This window comes from Eublepharis macularius, chromosome 5, assembly GCF_028583425.1.
Source record: "Eublepharis macularius isolate TG4126 chromosome 5, MPM_Emac_v1.0, whole genome shotgun sequence".
NCBI classification, from domain to species: domain Eukaryota; kingdom Metazoa; phylum Chordata; class Lepidosauria; order Squamata; family Eublepharidae; genus Eublepharis; species Eublepharis macularius.
This window is the reverse complement of record NC_072794.1, coordinates 161277818-161291592: the sequence shown is the minus strand read 5'-3', so window position 1 is coordinate 161291592 and position 13775 is coordinate 161277818. Positions and strand designations below refer to the sequence as shown.

The window sequence follows — 13775 nt, the reverse complement described above, 5'->3', positions numbered from 1 at the left end:
GAGGCTTGTGTTGCCAGGGGTGGCATTTTGCATGCAAAATGCCCCCCAGCCCTCTGGGGCCCTTCTCCCACCCTTCCTCCCACCCCCACCAAGGCTCAGACTGCTCCCACTTGGGGGGGCCATTTCATGGCCTTCCCAAGTAGGTCCTCTCAGCCCCTAAAGTCCACCCCTTACAGCCCCACACAAACCCAATCCCCCCCCCAGCTGCCACACACAGACCCAAATCCCCACATTAGCCCCTCACAGACCCAAATCCACCCCCCACCTGCCCTACACCCATAACCCCAGGAACAGGCTGGCAAAGGCCAGCCCTCTCCCTTTGTTCCCTATGCTGGGAACTTCTAAACTCTCTTTCCCTGGGCATTTCTGCACAGCCCAGGGGTGCCACAATGGTGGGCACACTTCTGAGCGCCAGCTGGTCCCTGTGAAAGAGCACCTGAACCACAGACACCCTCCCTCAAATTCCCCCACCACCTACAGAGATGGCTGGCCAGCCAGCCCCATTGTTCCCTATGATGGGAACCAACTGCACAACAAAGAATAAAACAAGAACAACACAAAATAAAGTTTTAAAAAAATTATATTCTCCCTTCCAAAGTACAAGTAGGCAAAGCATTATGACACATTACACCAGCAGTCCCCCACACAGAAAAATTAAAACAAAACTCACTTAACATCAGAGAATCACAAAGCATGATTCCTGTCAAAAACACTTTATTTCTTGAACAGCTTTAGGTTACACAGCAGGGGGGAACACCAAAGGGCATGGCAGCACTATCTTACACAAAAATAACACAACTCGCTTCACATTAAAGAATCACCCCAAAAAATTGCTGTCAAAAGCACTTTATTTCTGTAACTGCTTTAGGAAGGCACCACAGAGCAGGAAAGCAGTGTACTACACAAAAATAACACAACTCACTTCACATCAGAGAATCACACAAACACAATTGCTGTCAAAAACGGTGAAGTGGGTTGTATTATTTTTTGCAGTACATTGCTATCATGCCCTGTTGTGCCCTCCTACTGTGTAACCTAAAGCTGTTCAAGAAATAAAGTGTTTTTGCCAGGAATTGTGTTTTTGTGATTCTCTGATGTGAAGTGAGTTGTGTTATTAAAGTCCAATCTGTCTGAAACTTGGGTGGTTGTTAGAGAAGGGTTAGAGGAAGGTCCCCACCAATTTTGGGCTTATTCGGTGGGAAAATGCCTCCTCCAGACGTCCTGGAAGACGGAGGCATTTTCCCATAGAAAAGCCGAAAGAAAGCCGAAAGAATCCCGAAACGTTTCGGCTTTTTTCTTTCGGCTACCCGAAACGTTTCGGCATTCCCCGAAACGTTTCGGCATTCCCCGAAAGAAGCCGAAACACTTGTTTCGGCATTCTTTCGGCATTCTGAATGCCGAAACGCACATCCCTAGATGGGACTCCTTTTCATTAATGCAGCTTTGTGAAATTTTGGCAGTATAATGAATGTTTTCACAGGTACTGATTTCCAAGATTCATTGACTTGGAAGGGAAGCTGTTATACCCGTAGAAAAAATGTAAATTTTGGTACCTGTCAGTCAACCAGGCCTTGGTAGCAAACAACAAATGCAGTGTTTCTGCCCACCTTCACAAAACTAAATTAAGACACGTGTGGGCCAAAAAAGGAACTATTTGCAGTAAAGCTTTGTTACCTGGTCACTTGGAGACCAGTCTTGTCACAGTGTTAGACCGAGGCTCTTTATAAGCATGAAGGTTTGGATTTGCACAGCAAAATCCAAGAAGGAACTCTGTATGCTTCCAAAAGTGGCCTCCTGCACAGGGTCAGGGTGCATAAGTTTCATCTGCTTACTTGACCATCACCATATTGGAATTTAGAGTTGGGTAGGTTTCCAAGATAGAGATAACTTGGGCATATCCTGTTTGTAGAATGTGAAATTGGTATTGCAAGGAAATAGGGGGAAGTCAAGCTATAACGACAGCCAAATTTAACCACGCGGAGTTAGTTACATATATAGAATGTTGTCCCGAGATGTTTTTATGAATGAGAACTGGAACTGGAAATGAGTTCTTTGGAACATGTGACACAACCTTTTGCCATAAGTTAGGATATCATAGAAATACTCCATTATCTTAAAACTGCAATATAAGAAGCAACCTGTGAAGCTTCTCACAGTATATTCAAGTGGTCCCATCAGCTTTCATGTGCAGTATGTGGTATGCCACAAGCTCAAATGACAAAAAAGGACAGTAGGACAGAACCACCCCCCCAAGGCAATTCTTAAGCTGATGCTAAGCATCCCTCCAACACAGTGGAAGTCATACAAGAGTTCACTGTGTTTCAGTTTTAAAATCTTTCTCGGGGTAGTTCAAAGAATCCAGGTTTGTTCAAGTTAACCTTGGGGAAGATTTTGACTTAAGGGTTGCTCTCCTATCCCTCCTTACTGCAATACAAGCTCACAACTTTTAACTAATCAAAAGCGGAGGAGCAGAATTTAGGTTGATTGATACTAAGCTAGGAGCATTGTATGCAAAGAAATGGATGGCAAGGAGAACCACAGTTCGGTGAATGTTGTAAAGAAACAATCTATTGTTGTTTCACTCTATTCCTTGTGCTGACCATGCACGAACTTGTTTTTCTGTTTGTTTATTTATTTAGATTTATACCCTGCCCTCCCCACAAATGGGCTCAGGGCAGCTAACAACATCCATAACATACATTAAAAATCACTAAACCATAAAATCAGTAATAATCTTTAAAAAGTCATTAAAATAGTCCAGGCACAGGCTATTTAAACAAATATTTGGGATTCTATAACAGACGGCCAAGGGCAGCCCCAGAAAAAGTGGCGGTCTTAGATGGAAGAAGGACACCTGCTGGCACTCAGCCAAAGGCCCAGTGGAACATCTCCGTTTTACAGGCCCCGTGAACCTGTAACAGGGCCCACAGGGCCCGGATCTCCAGCGGGAGAGCGTTCCACCACGCCGGGGCCAGGGCAGAAAAAGCCCTGGCCCTGGTTGAGGTCAGATGGATGTCCTTCGGGCTGGGGACCACCAGGAGTTGCTTGTCTGCAGAGGGCAATACCCTGCAGGGGACGTAATGAAAGATTGTAAAATGTCAGTGGAAAGGCTGGTTAGCTGAACAAAGGCTGCCTCTTAGTGAGTCAGAGTAACCATACCCCATAAAATGATTTCATCTAGCGTTTTGGAATCTTGAAAACCAAAAGAATGAAGTGGGAGCACAAAAGCTTGGGTCCGCTCTCCATCTGCAGTTGTAGTGCTCTCAGACAGTTTTAATGATGTGTTTATACCTCACTTTTCTTTCATATGTGGACTCAAAAGCAGCTTACAGCACCATTCTCTTCTTCTCTATTCTCTTCTTCGCCATTTTCTTACAACCCTATGAGTTAGGATACACTGTGAGAGTGTAACAGACACAAAGTCAACCCTCGAGCTTCCATAGCTGAGTGGTGATTCAACCACAGGTCAGAGTTTGATTGTTGTGTCGTCTCCAGACCTTTTTTTTTTTTTAAAGTGCAAAACTAACTAAATAAATAACAAACGAAAACCCCCAGTGCTGGCTACAAAAGCACTATTGGCAAATTTGCACATAAGCTTCCAAATATCTAAAAATAAGTCCATACGCAGTTGCCATCTATAAGCGATACATTCAAATGTTAAAAGTTAATAAGGTCCTCAAGCCAATGACTTACAGGAAGTGAGCTTTTGTCTTTTCAACATTGTAGTATAAGTCTTTTAATGACTGTAAGGACAGAAAGGGTCCGTTTCCGTTGGCCATCAGTTAGATTCCAAGAGACAAGCAAATAGTTTATCAGTATATTAACATCCTCAAAAACAAAGAGTATTCCTTCCTTTAAACCAGAGACATTTTTTAAAACTGTATGCTGGATATGAGCATCTCACAATTCATGTAGTAACAGCGGTCAGAATTCTACTAGCGTCTTACTGGAAACGTCCAATAATACTTCAGCAAGAGGAATTAATAGCGAAAATAATGGAAACTGCAGAAATGGAAAAGTTAACTTCACTAATGAAAGGACAAATGGAAGAAGATTTTTCTGTTCCATGGACTCCCTTCTACAAATGGATCCAAGATAAATATAGGCACTGAAATGTAACAGAAAGGCAATATGGTATGAATTTTTAGAAATCACAGTTAAAGATGTGTTAAGATAAAATACGAGATTTGGAGAAATAGTATGTTGATATAAGCAAGCATAATGAAATTTGTAAATTTTTTCTGTTTTCCTGTTCTTTCTTATTTTCTATCTATAACTGAAATACAATAAAATACGTATTAAAAACAAAAAACAAAGAGTATTCTAATACAAAATTAATGAGTAATGACTTCCTCCCTTAAAGGGCTGAGTGACTGAACATGTCCAAAGCAAATGCTTAAGAGAGGCATCTTGCAGATTACACCACCAGCAATTAGACCCTGTGCTTAATCCTTTAGTGAAAAGGTGTGCCCCCCTCCAGACCTGACTGAAAGCCGCCATTTTGCGTTCTCTACTTCAGGTACAGAGCAGACCAAGCAGATTGTGTTTGTACCCACCAAGGAGCCAGCCTTTGCCGCTGTTCCTCAGAAAAGCTTTGGTGAGCCATTTGTACTGAGCCCCAGCGTGTGGTCCCTTGTCATCGAAGCGGAGGGCGTTCTGTTGGTAAGTACCCCTCTCCCCTTTCCCTTGTCTTCAGCACAGCACAACCAAACTATACAGAGAATGGCCAGTGGATATAAATGAAACATATTGCAAAGGGTATCAACTCTCCTGTTATTAATGAGACTTTGCGGCCATTAGAATTTTTGTATATGATCAGATGAGTGTATTTATTGTCTATTTATATAGCACTATGATTTTGAGTATTTAGATCAGGATATCCTTTTAAGGTAAACGATTATTTATTGCACATTAGCACTTTGACTTGATTCTTGTATCACAGATTATGGATAATAACATATATTAACTTCTTGTTGACTGATCCCTTATTGCTTAATAACAGCCACAGGAGGGTTGATACCCTTTGCGATAGGTTTCAGCACAGCACAGACAGGCAAGGGGAGCAAAACCTGACTTTTCAGTCCTTTCTTTCAGGATTACCTCGTCCTGCTGCCAAGTTCATATTACGAGGCTCCTATATTGCAGCAGAAAGTCTCGGATCCTTGTACCTACAACCCAGCGCCTGAACAAGCTGGTCAAAAGTAAGGCTTCCGTTCCAATCTTTGTCCAGTGCACTCTAGCCTTGAGCCCTAAGAGACCCTCCTTTCAAACAGTTCTCATTCGTACAACGGGCACACCTTCTGGTTGTTGTGGGTTTTCCGGGCTGTATTGCCGTGGTCTTGGCATTGTAGTTCCTGACGTTTCGCCAGCAGCTGTGACTGGCATCTTCAGAGGTGTAGCACGAAAAGACAGAGATCTCTCAGTGTCCTGAGAGAGACTGTTTGGACACTGAGAGATCTCTGTCTTTTGGTGCTACACCTCTGAAGATGCCAGCCACAGCTGCTGGCGAAACGTCAGGAACTACAATGCCAAGACCACGGCAATACAGCCCGGAAAACCCACAACAACCATCGTTCTCCGGCCGTGAAAGCATTCGACAATACATCGGCACACCTTCTGCCAGCCAAGTTTAGGTACATCATTGGATTTCACAGAAAATATTCAGTGTAGTTCTTCCAGCCACTACACTTCTTGAATCTTGGAAGACAGTAAAGAGGTGTGTTTCTAGACCTCTTTGGAACTCAGCAAAATGGGCAGTAGAGGATACTCTGTGCCAGTGGAGGATACTTGGTGGTACACAGAATTGCGGTTGGTTTTGAGCAGGAATTCATTTGTGGTTGGGAATTCGAGTCGCCAGCTGGAGGTGGGGGTGGGGAATTGAGTATATACCACACCCTAAATGGAGAACTGACTGGAGAAACAGTTGTCCACTGTGCTTGTGTATAGGCTTTGGGTTCTTACAGAGCACATATACCGGCTCAGCTGCAGTCCCTTGCAAAAATGCTTTAAATCTCATACATTTAGAGGAATGAAGCACCCTAACTATGTGCAGGATTGCACATTGAGTGTTTGTCTTACCACGCTTCTATCCTACAGCACCTCCAAGAAGTTGAGAGTAGTATAGATACCCAGGGGTCATTTCCTAGAAAAAGAACGGCAGGAACTCATTAGCATATCTCATTAGCAGATGCCACACCCCTGACATCGCTGGAAGTGTGTCAGAAGGCAGCATCCACCCCTCAGGCCCCTTTCCCCTAAAATCTCCAGGTATTTCCTTAAAGCAGAATGAACTCAAAGCAGCGTACCCTCCTCTGGAGAGCCAGCCCTGCTTGCTTGCACGCGTGCACGCACGGACTCTCTCTCACAAGTCACAAATGAAAATAAAGCAGCAGAATGAATTCAAAGCAGCTCACGTTCCTTTGGAGCCCAGCCCCACTTGGCTTGCACTCATTTTCTCCCCCCCCCCCACACGAGTCACAAATGAAAATAAAGCAGCAGAGGAGAATGCATTCTAAGCAGCTCACGTTCCTTTGGAGCCCAGCCCCACTCGGCTTGCACTCATTCACTCATTTTCTTTCTCTCCCTCTCCCTCTCTCCCACGAGTCACAAAGGAAAATAAAGCAGCAGAGCCTGCTGCTAAAGATGAGGACAGCCAGGAGGAAAAGGAATCCCATGGGTGGGGCCAAAACCCACGTGACCTCTTTTCCGCCTCCAAATGAGCCCTGTAGATACCCCTCATTTTCACGACAGCCGTGTGACAGGCTAATGTGAGAGAAGGTAACTGGTCCAAGGTCCACCCAGCAAACCTCATGACTGAGCAGAAATCTGAGCCCAAGCCTCGCCAAAGGAAGTCTTAACTCTTGGACACTTTTACATCACTGGCTGTGTTGTTGTGTTCTGCTTTCTGCAGTGATATGTGAAGGCTCTGAGAATTTTCTAAGTTATTCCCGTTGAGAAAGACCCACAGATAGGAAAGGGGGCCATGGCATCTTTTTTGTGGCTGTCTCATTTCCCAGTTTTTCCTCCTGTCCCTTTTCCAAACTAACTTGGAAGTAACGGCTCGGATCCTACAACATCATGCCCCTTGTGCTTCTGACTGGCCATGGTGGAGGCTTTCCTCTGCTGCAGTGCTTGCTTCCTCTGCCACTGCTGCTTGCACAAGATTGTTGTTTTTCAAGGAACCTCTCTGTGCATGCAAAAGTGCTAGCTGCAGAGGTGAGCACACAGAAAGCATCCTCAGAGGCTGGAGAGAAGCACGAGCAGAACCATGTCATGGGATCCAAGCCATTACATTGTATTTGCCACTTGCCTGGGGGCAGCGTGTTTTGTTTTTCATCAGATGCTGTAGAGAAAAGCTAATAGGTTATCCTACAAGATGCCTCAAGGCAGAAATGAGCTGGTTTCTGTTCTTTCTAGCTGCCTCCTGTACAAGTACTTGCCTATGGAGCAGTTCCCCTTTGGGTCAGGCGAAGATGCTGTGTGTCGATGGGACAATGATTTACCGAAACCCTGCCCTAAGGACCATGTCACGCCTTCGTACCCTGAGATGGTGATATGTAGTGGCAATGACGTAAGTAGTTCCATTCGCACAGAGAGAAGAATCAAAGCTTGCCCTTCTGGTCCTTACTCTCACTACACCTTTTCCTGGGTAGGCAGAATAACTCTTCTTGGTTTTTCAGCCTGAGACTAGAGAGAGCAGATCTGCAGATCGGGAGAATGTCATGTAGAACTTAGCGGGACTTAACTTCCAAATACATGCACACAGGATTGCACTTGTTTTGCTTATTCTAGTGAAGTCTCTTCCTCACTTGGTATGGTTTTGGGCTGATCTTCATGGAGGGGATACACACAATGAACATTATGCTGGAATTGAAATTAGAGACAATAATTGAGATAGGTATTAATTTCCATATTACTTCCATTCATGGATCTTACATATGCAGCTGAATTATGATGACCCCCGGCAAGAGGCTTTCAGGGCAAGTAAGAAGCAGAGGTGGTTTGCCGTTGCCGTCTGCGGAGACAGCCTTGGTGATCTCCCATCCCTGTGCCGACGCCTCTTAGTTTCTGAGATCTGATAAGATCAAGCTATATACTATGCTACCTTCCCTTTCCTCATGGATCTTATACTGAAAAATGTACCTGCTCTTCACTTTTGGTGTCTTCATTTTTACATGATTTCCTCTATCACAGTTTTCCTCCAAAATGGATTTCCTTGAATGAAGACAGGATGTGACTTATCGTAGAAGATCCCAAAGGGGAGATCTAGTTCAGGATATCATGAACCCCAGCTGAGTGCCATTTTCTCTTTTAACTTTTTTTAACCTCTTGTATGTAGGTGGAAGTTCTGCTACGCATTGCCGTTCCCCAGCCAGGGAGGTATGTGCTTCTGGTGGCGTATGCCAGTGCAGATGCTCTGCAGACCGTTGATGTAGCAGTGAGCTCACCACAGCACGCCGTTCAGCCAGGCACTCTTGCAGTGTACACCTGCGAGTACAGGTATGAACCCAGATAGCAGAACTGGACTCAGTGGAGCAATACACGTCTGAGATAATAAGTAGTGTAGAGATATTCTGGCTCTTCTAACTGACATTATAGCAGAGATCCTCAGAGTTCACAGAAAGCCTGGCAGAAATGAGAGAGAACTCAATGAGACTTCCTCAGATACAACTGGGCTAAAAATACACTAATTTCCATCTGCCACTTGAAAAGAAATGGATCAAAGAAAGAGAAAAAAAGATCAGAGCCACATTGATGTACGGCTTTAAGGTTGCTACAGTTGGTTTTCTTAAGACAATGAATTACTTAGGGATATCAGTTGTGGAACAGGATCCACAATTAGTACGGCTGCCCCTGTAATTGCACTGATGTTTAACTACAAATGGTCCGACACGAGACCCATTTCATTACTTGGATTAGGACCAAGAGGCATTTGGTTGGTGCTCCGCCCATTCTTTTTTATAATTAACTAAACACCCTGTGCTTTCGAAGCACCACGCATATTAGCATTTACTGCAGTTCAGGGAAAGTCACCTGATAATCAGATTCTCAGTATTTTACACACTGGTGCCAGAAAGGTGAGCCAAACTGTCCACATCCTAAAAACAGGGCCCACTTCCATTGGAAATACCATAAGCATCCTGAGCCCAGATGCTCTGTTTAAACAAATGGGGCAGCGTTTATGTGCATGACAGATTGGCTTCATTGTCTGCGAATTCCTCCTTGCAAGGACTGCGACCTTAACCGTGAGGAAGTGAGGGCCTGGGATATCCGTAGGAAACGTGCCCTTGTCATTACCCAAGAAAGGCCGTTCTGTGTTGCTCTGTATTAAGACTGCCAAGAAAGAAAACTGTATCTAGCTGGACAAGGTTGTCCTTGAGCTTGATTGACTGCTTTTGTCTTGCAGTTTCCTTTGCCGTGGGATAGTTTTAGATTTGCAGAATCGCTTGGCAGCTTTTGAGTTGGCCACGGAGGCGACGGTTCGGCTCATTGCAGATCGGGCTCATTTCTTCCTGGTAAGCCTTCGATGTGGAGCACAGCTGGCTCTGGTGGAAATCCACCGCTGAACTTTGACAAATCCAGATTGTATGTTCATATAGTGTAACCTGGAGTTTTGTGTTTGGACCTTTTGCAGTGGAGGGCTGAAACAAGCTCATTAACACTTCCTGGGCTTCTCATATGAGGGGGTAGTGGTAGGAAAAAGGGGTTGGCTCCTTCCCCAGATGCAGTTAACTTAAACAACGGTTTGTATGTAGAAGAAGAAGCAGACAAGCTGCAGAAGTCCTCCATTTCCCCATGTTTCTCCTTTCCCTTTTACCTTGAAGAGATGCTTTCTTGGTCTTCCCCCTGCCTTTGAACCCAGTCTAATCCCCCTCTCATTATTGCAGTTTGCACAAAAGCAATCTAGTGCCACTTTCTGCAGAATAAATAGACTTTGGGACGGGTCCAGACTAAAATGGCAATTTCCATTGATTTCCCCTTCCAGTGCAAACCTTCCTCAGGTCATTCCCTATCCCCCCCCCCCCCGGATAGAACAGCGTTTCACAGACATCAGTGGGCTGCAGTGAGGGTGGGGCATAGAAGTTCCATTCCGCTGATGGAAAATACAGTATGGATTCAACCCTTTGTAAAAAGTCTTCTACTTTCTGCCAGTGAAGTGTTTACTAAAATGTGAAGCCAGTTTTGTTGTAGGCAGATTAGAGTTTGGGATGGCAAAGGGGGCTGGTACATGCAAATAAGGGTTTGTGTAAGTGTCCTGCTTGTGTAAGCAGGGTGATGTTTTACATTTTGAAAGGGGGGGGGAGGCCCTTCACGGACTGGGACCTGCATATCTGTGGGACCGTCTCTCCATGTATGTTCCCCGGACGCTCTGCAGATCAACATCTGCTGATGGTCCCTGGCCCCAAGGACGTTTGCTTAGCCTCAACCAGGGCCAGAGCCTTTTCAGCTCTGGCTCCGGCCTGGTGGAACGCTCTCCCAGTTGAGACCTGGGCCCTGCGGGACTTCTTACAGTTCTGCTGGGCCTGTAAAACGGAGATGTTCCACCAGGCCTATGAGAGTGGTTGAGGAGCTGGCGAATTATCCTGCTGGTCCCTTGCTTATTTTCCTTTGTTCCGCCCCACTTTTTAATGAGATCTGTTGTGCCTACCTGAGCTGATATGTATTGATTTTACTGTTTTATGATTTTAACTTATTTATTGTATATATACTTTTAAACTCTGGTTTTATGATGTTGTGACCCACCCTGAGCCTGCTTGATCCAATAAATAAATAAAATAATAATAAATATAGTAGCGCAGCTGCTATTGCTATGATTAGAAAAATCACACAATGTCTTTTTCTATTCGTAAGAAGTAGCCGCCGCTTTCTTCCCTGTGCTCCCGTGCAGATGTTTTGTGAGTGATAGAAAATCCGGGAGTTCTGTAGTTGATTTACCCACACGAACACAAATCCCGAAAGTCATCTCAACTGTAATGCCTGCGGTGGCTCCATGTGACTTGCTAGTAATCCTTTTTCTCCCTCTCTTTATTTCCTCCTCTGCCTTTTAGTATAAAATCTACCTGATACCATATGGCCAGTTCACTATGGAATTTGTGGAGCCCAAGGTCCACTGTATCAGCGTCCACGGAATATTCGCACCTAATAGGTAAATGGTCTTTAGGTTTTTCAAATTGCTGTTTGCAGGCTCTTTTCACACTGTAGATAATGAAGGACTTTATATTAGGTATCAGATGCTGTCAATCTGTTTTAATGGGGAGCTGCTGAGGCACTATATTTATTTAGCACCATGATCTGGTTCCATGGTACTCCACAAAAGACGGGTGACTGCCCCAAAGTGCTGGTAAATTAGTTGTGGCAATAAGAACGTAATGGTATATGTGTGTGGAGATACAAGAGAAGCAATTAACGAATGTGAGAAAATGCTGATACACTACTTAAACTCCAGTTCATTTGTGGATGGGATCTTGCATGGCAGCACACAGAAAAGAGGTATAGCCGTGTGAAAATGTAGAAGTCTGCACAACAAATGTTCAGATTCTTTAAGCGGACCCATGTGCTTGGAATGACTGATGCACACTTGTATATATTGTGTGTAAGAGTATGTAATATACAAGAGCCAGTTTGGTGTAGTGGTTAGGAGCGGCAGGACTCTAATCTGGAGAGCCAGGTTTGATTCCCCACTCCTCCGCTGGAAGCCAGCTGGGTGAGCTTGGGTCACTCACAGCTCTCTCAGAGCTCTCTCAGCCCCACCCGCCTCACAGGGTGATTGTCGTGAGGAGAATAATAACACACTTTGTAACGATTCTGAGTGGGCGTTAAGTTGTCCTGAAGGGCTGTACATAAATCGAATGTTGTTATTATTATGTTGTTATTATTTTGTTGTGACTAGGAACTGGGAGACCCGGGGTCGGATCCCCAGTCTGCCCATGAGGTTTGCTGGGTGGCCTTGGGCCAGACACACACACACACTCTCTCAGCCTAAACTATCTCACAGGGGTGTTGTGAGGATAAAATAGAGGAGAGGAGATTTATGCAAGCTGTCTTGGAGCCACATTGGGAAGACAGGTGGGGGATAAATGAAGTAAACAAATAAATAATACAAATAATGTAAGTAAATAAATAAAATAAACCATGCATAATATGCTACTTTTGGTATGATTATTGTTTTATTAGTAGTATTATTTATGTCATTTATAGCCCACCTTTCTCACCGAGAGTGAAGGCGGATTACATAGTATGAGATTCGTACAGTCAGTATCAAGGAAATTTCAGTAAACAATGCCATAGGGGAAATAAATGCAAGTTTGTACTCTCCCACCCCCATTTATTTTGCTTTCATTTTCTCTCGTCAGGGAGGTGGACAGTTGGACTCACAGTACGACCCTAAGCAGAGTTACTCCAGTCTAAACCCAGTGATTTCAATAGACTTAGGCTGGAGTAATTCTGCTTAGGATTGCACTGTAAAACTTGTATGACTTTGGAAAGGCAGCTAGTAAGAGCATTAGTTTTTAGCAGTGGAGAAAGATGGTGATGAGTGTGCAGTCATACTCTTACTGGCCCCAGTTAGTAACAACCTACCCATTTTAGTACTTTATTTAAACAATGAGGACTGAAATTCTCATGTTCTCACAGTCAGGGAGCAGGACGTCCTGTGATGGATTACTCTCGCCACGCAGAACTCTCCTTCCTCAGGCTTCCCTATCTTTCTTCAAGCCAGTGCATGCAGTTCCCACAAAACGAATGGTTTTATTTATTTGTTGCATTTGAAATAATTTTATCCTGTCTTTCTCAGCAGCCCAAATGCCAGAAAAGGCTTAAAATACTACAACAGATTGAAAACGGAAAAGAAGTATAAAATACTAAACTTGACAGCAAAAATTTGCTAAGCTCTCATAAAGCCCTCAGCAGAGCTAAAAATAAAAATACCCAGTTCAAGAAAATCTGCCAGAAGCCCTCTGGAAAAGGATCATTTATCAGGCTTTCCTGAAGCTGGAAAGGGCGGCGGCACTCAATTCCAAATAAGTGGAGGGTGTAAGAATAAAAGAAAGCCTAGCCTTAAAACAATGAACTTGTTTGATCTAAGAACAACAACAACAACAACAAAAGAATTATTGGAAGAATAGTTTACAGTTGAGCTCTTCCCTTGGCCTCCATCCTTTATTTCTACATAAGATAGATGTTTACAGCAGTGGAGTCCTTGAATAGAGGAAGACATAAAGCATTTATGGATGATCAAAGCAACCAAGGTAGAACCAGGGCTCATTTCGAGGGGGGACGCACAGGAATGCAGTTCTGGCAGTTCCCCAAAGAGGTCACATGTCAGGTGGCCCTGCCCACCTGACTCACGGCCATTTGGGGCCCGTTTCGGCCTGGATTGGGGCTGAAATGGCCCAGGTCGGGCCTCTGACGGGTGATGGATCACTCTCCTGCTCATCAGTGGCCCGATCCTGACCATTTTGGGCCCCTTTTCAGCCATTTTGGGTCCAATTTCGGCCCTGAATGGCCAGGATTGGATCCAAAACAGCCAGAATAGGTGATGTCAGGGGACGTGGCATATGCAAATCAGTTATACTGATGACACACTTCCGGTGATGGCAAGAGGCGTGGCATATGCTAATGAGTTATGCTAATGAGTCATGCTAACGAGTTCCTCCAGCTCTTTTTCTACGAAATGACCCCTGGGTAGAACTACAGGTTGTAAAGCTTTCCCATAATCCTCTTCATGACGAGCTTTGCATTGTGGGCGCCATGATTTTTTTCTTCTTCTTGCTTGC

The 13775-nt window shown here is 44.4% G+C and overlaps 1 protein-coding gene across 1 annotated transcript in view; it reads left to right on the top strand.

Moving 5' to 3' along the window:
• LAMA5 (laminin subunit alpha 5) overlaps positions 1-13775 on the top strand; it is a 267511-nt gene that overhangs the window by 164441 nt on the left and 89295 nt on the right. The window contains exons 24-29 of the mRNA XM_054980364.1: positions 4520-4662; positions 5095-5201; positions 7417-7570; positions 8339-8499; positions 9407-9515; positions 11049-11146. Coding sequence (XP_054836339.1) covers positions 4520-4662; positions 5095-5201; positions 7417-7570; positions 8339-8499; positions 9407-9515; positions 11049-11146 — 772 coding nt within the window. The remainder of the gene's footprint in view (positions 1-4519; positions 4663-5094; positions 5202-7416; positions 7571-8338; positions 8500-9406; positions 9516-11048; positions 11147-13775) is intronic.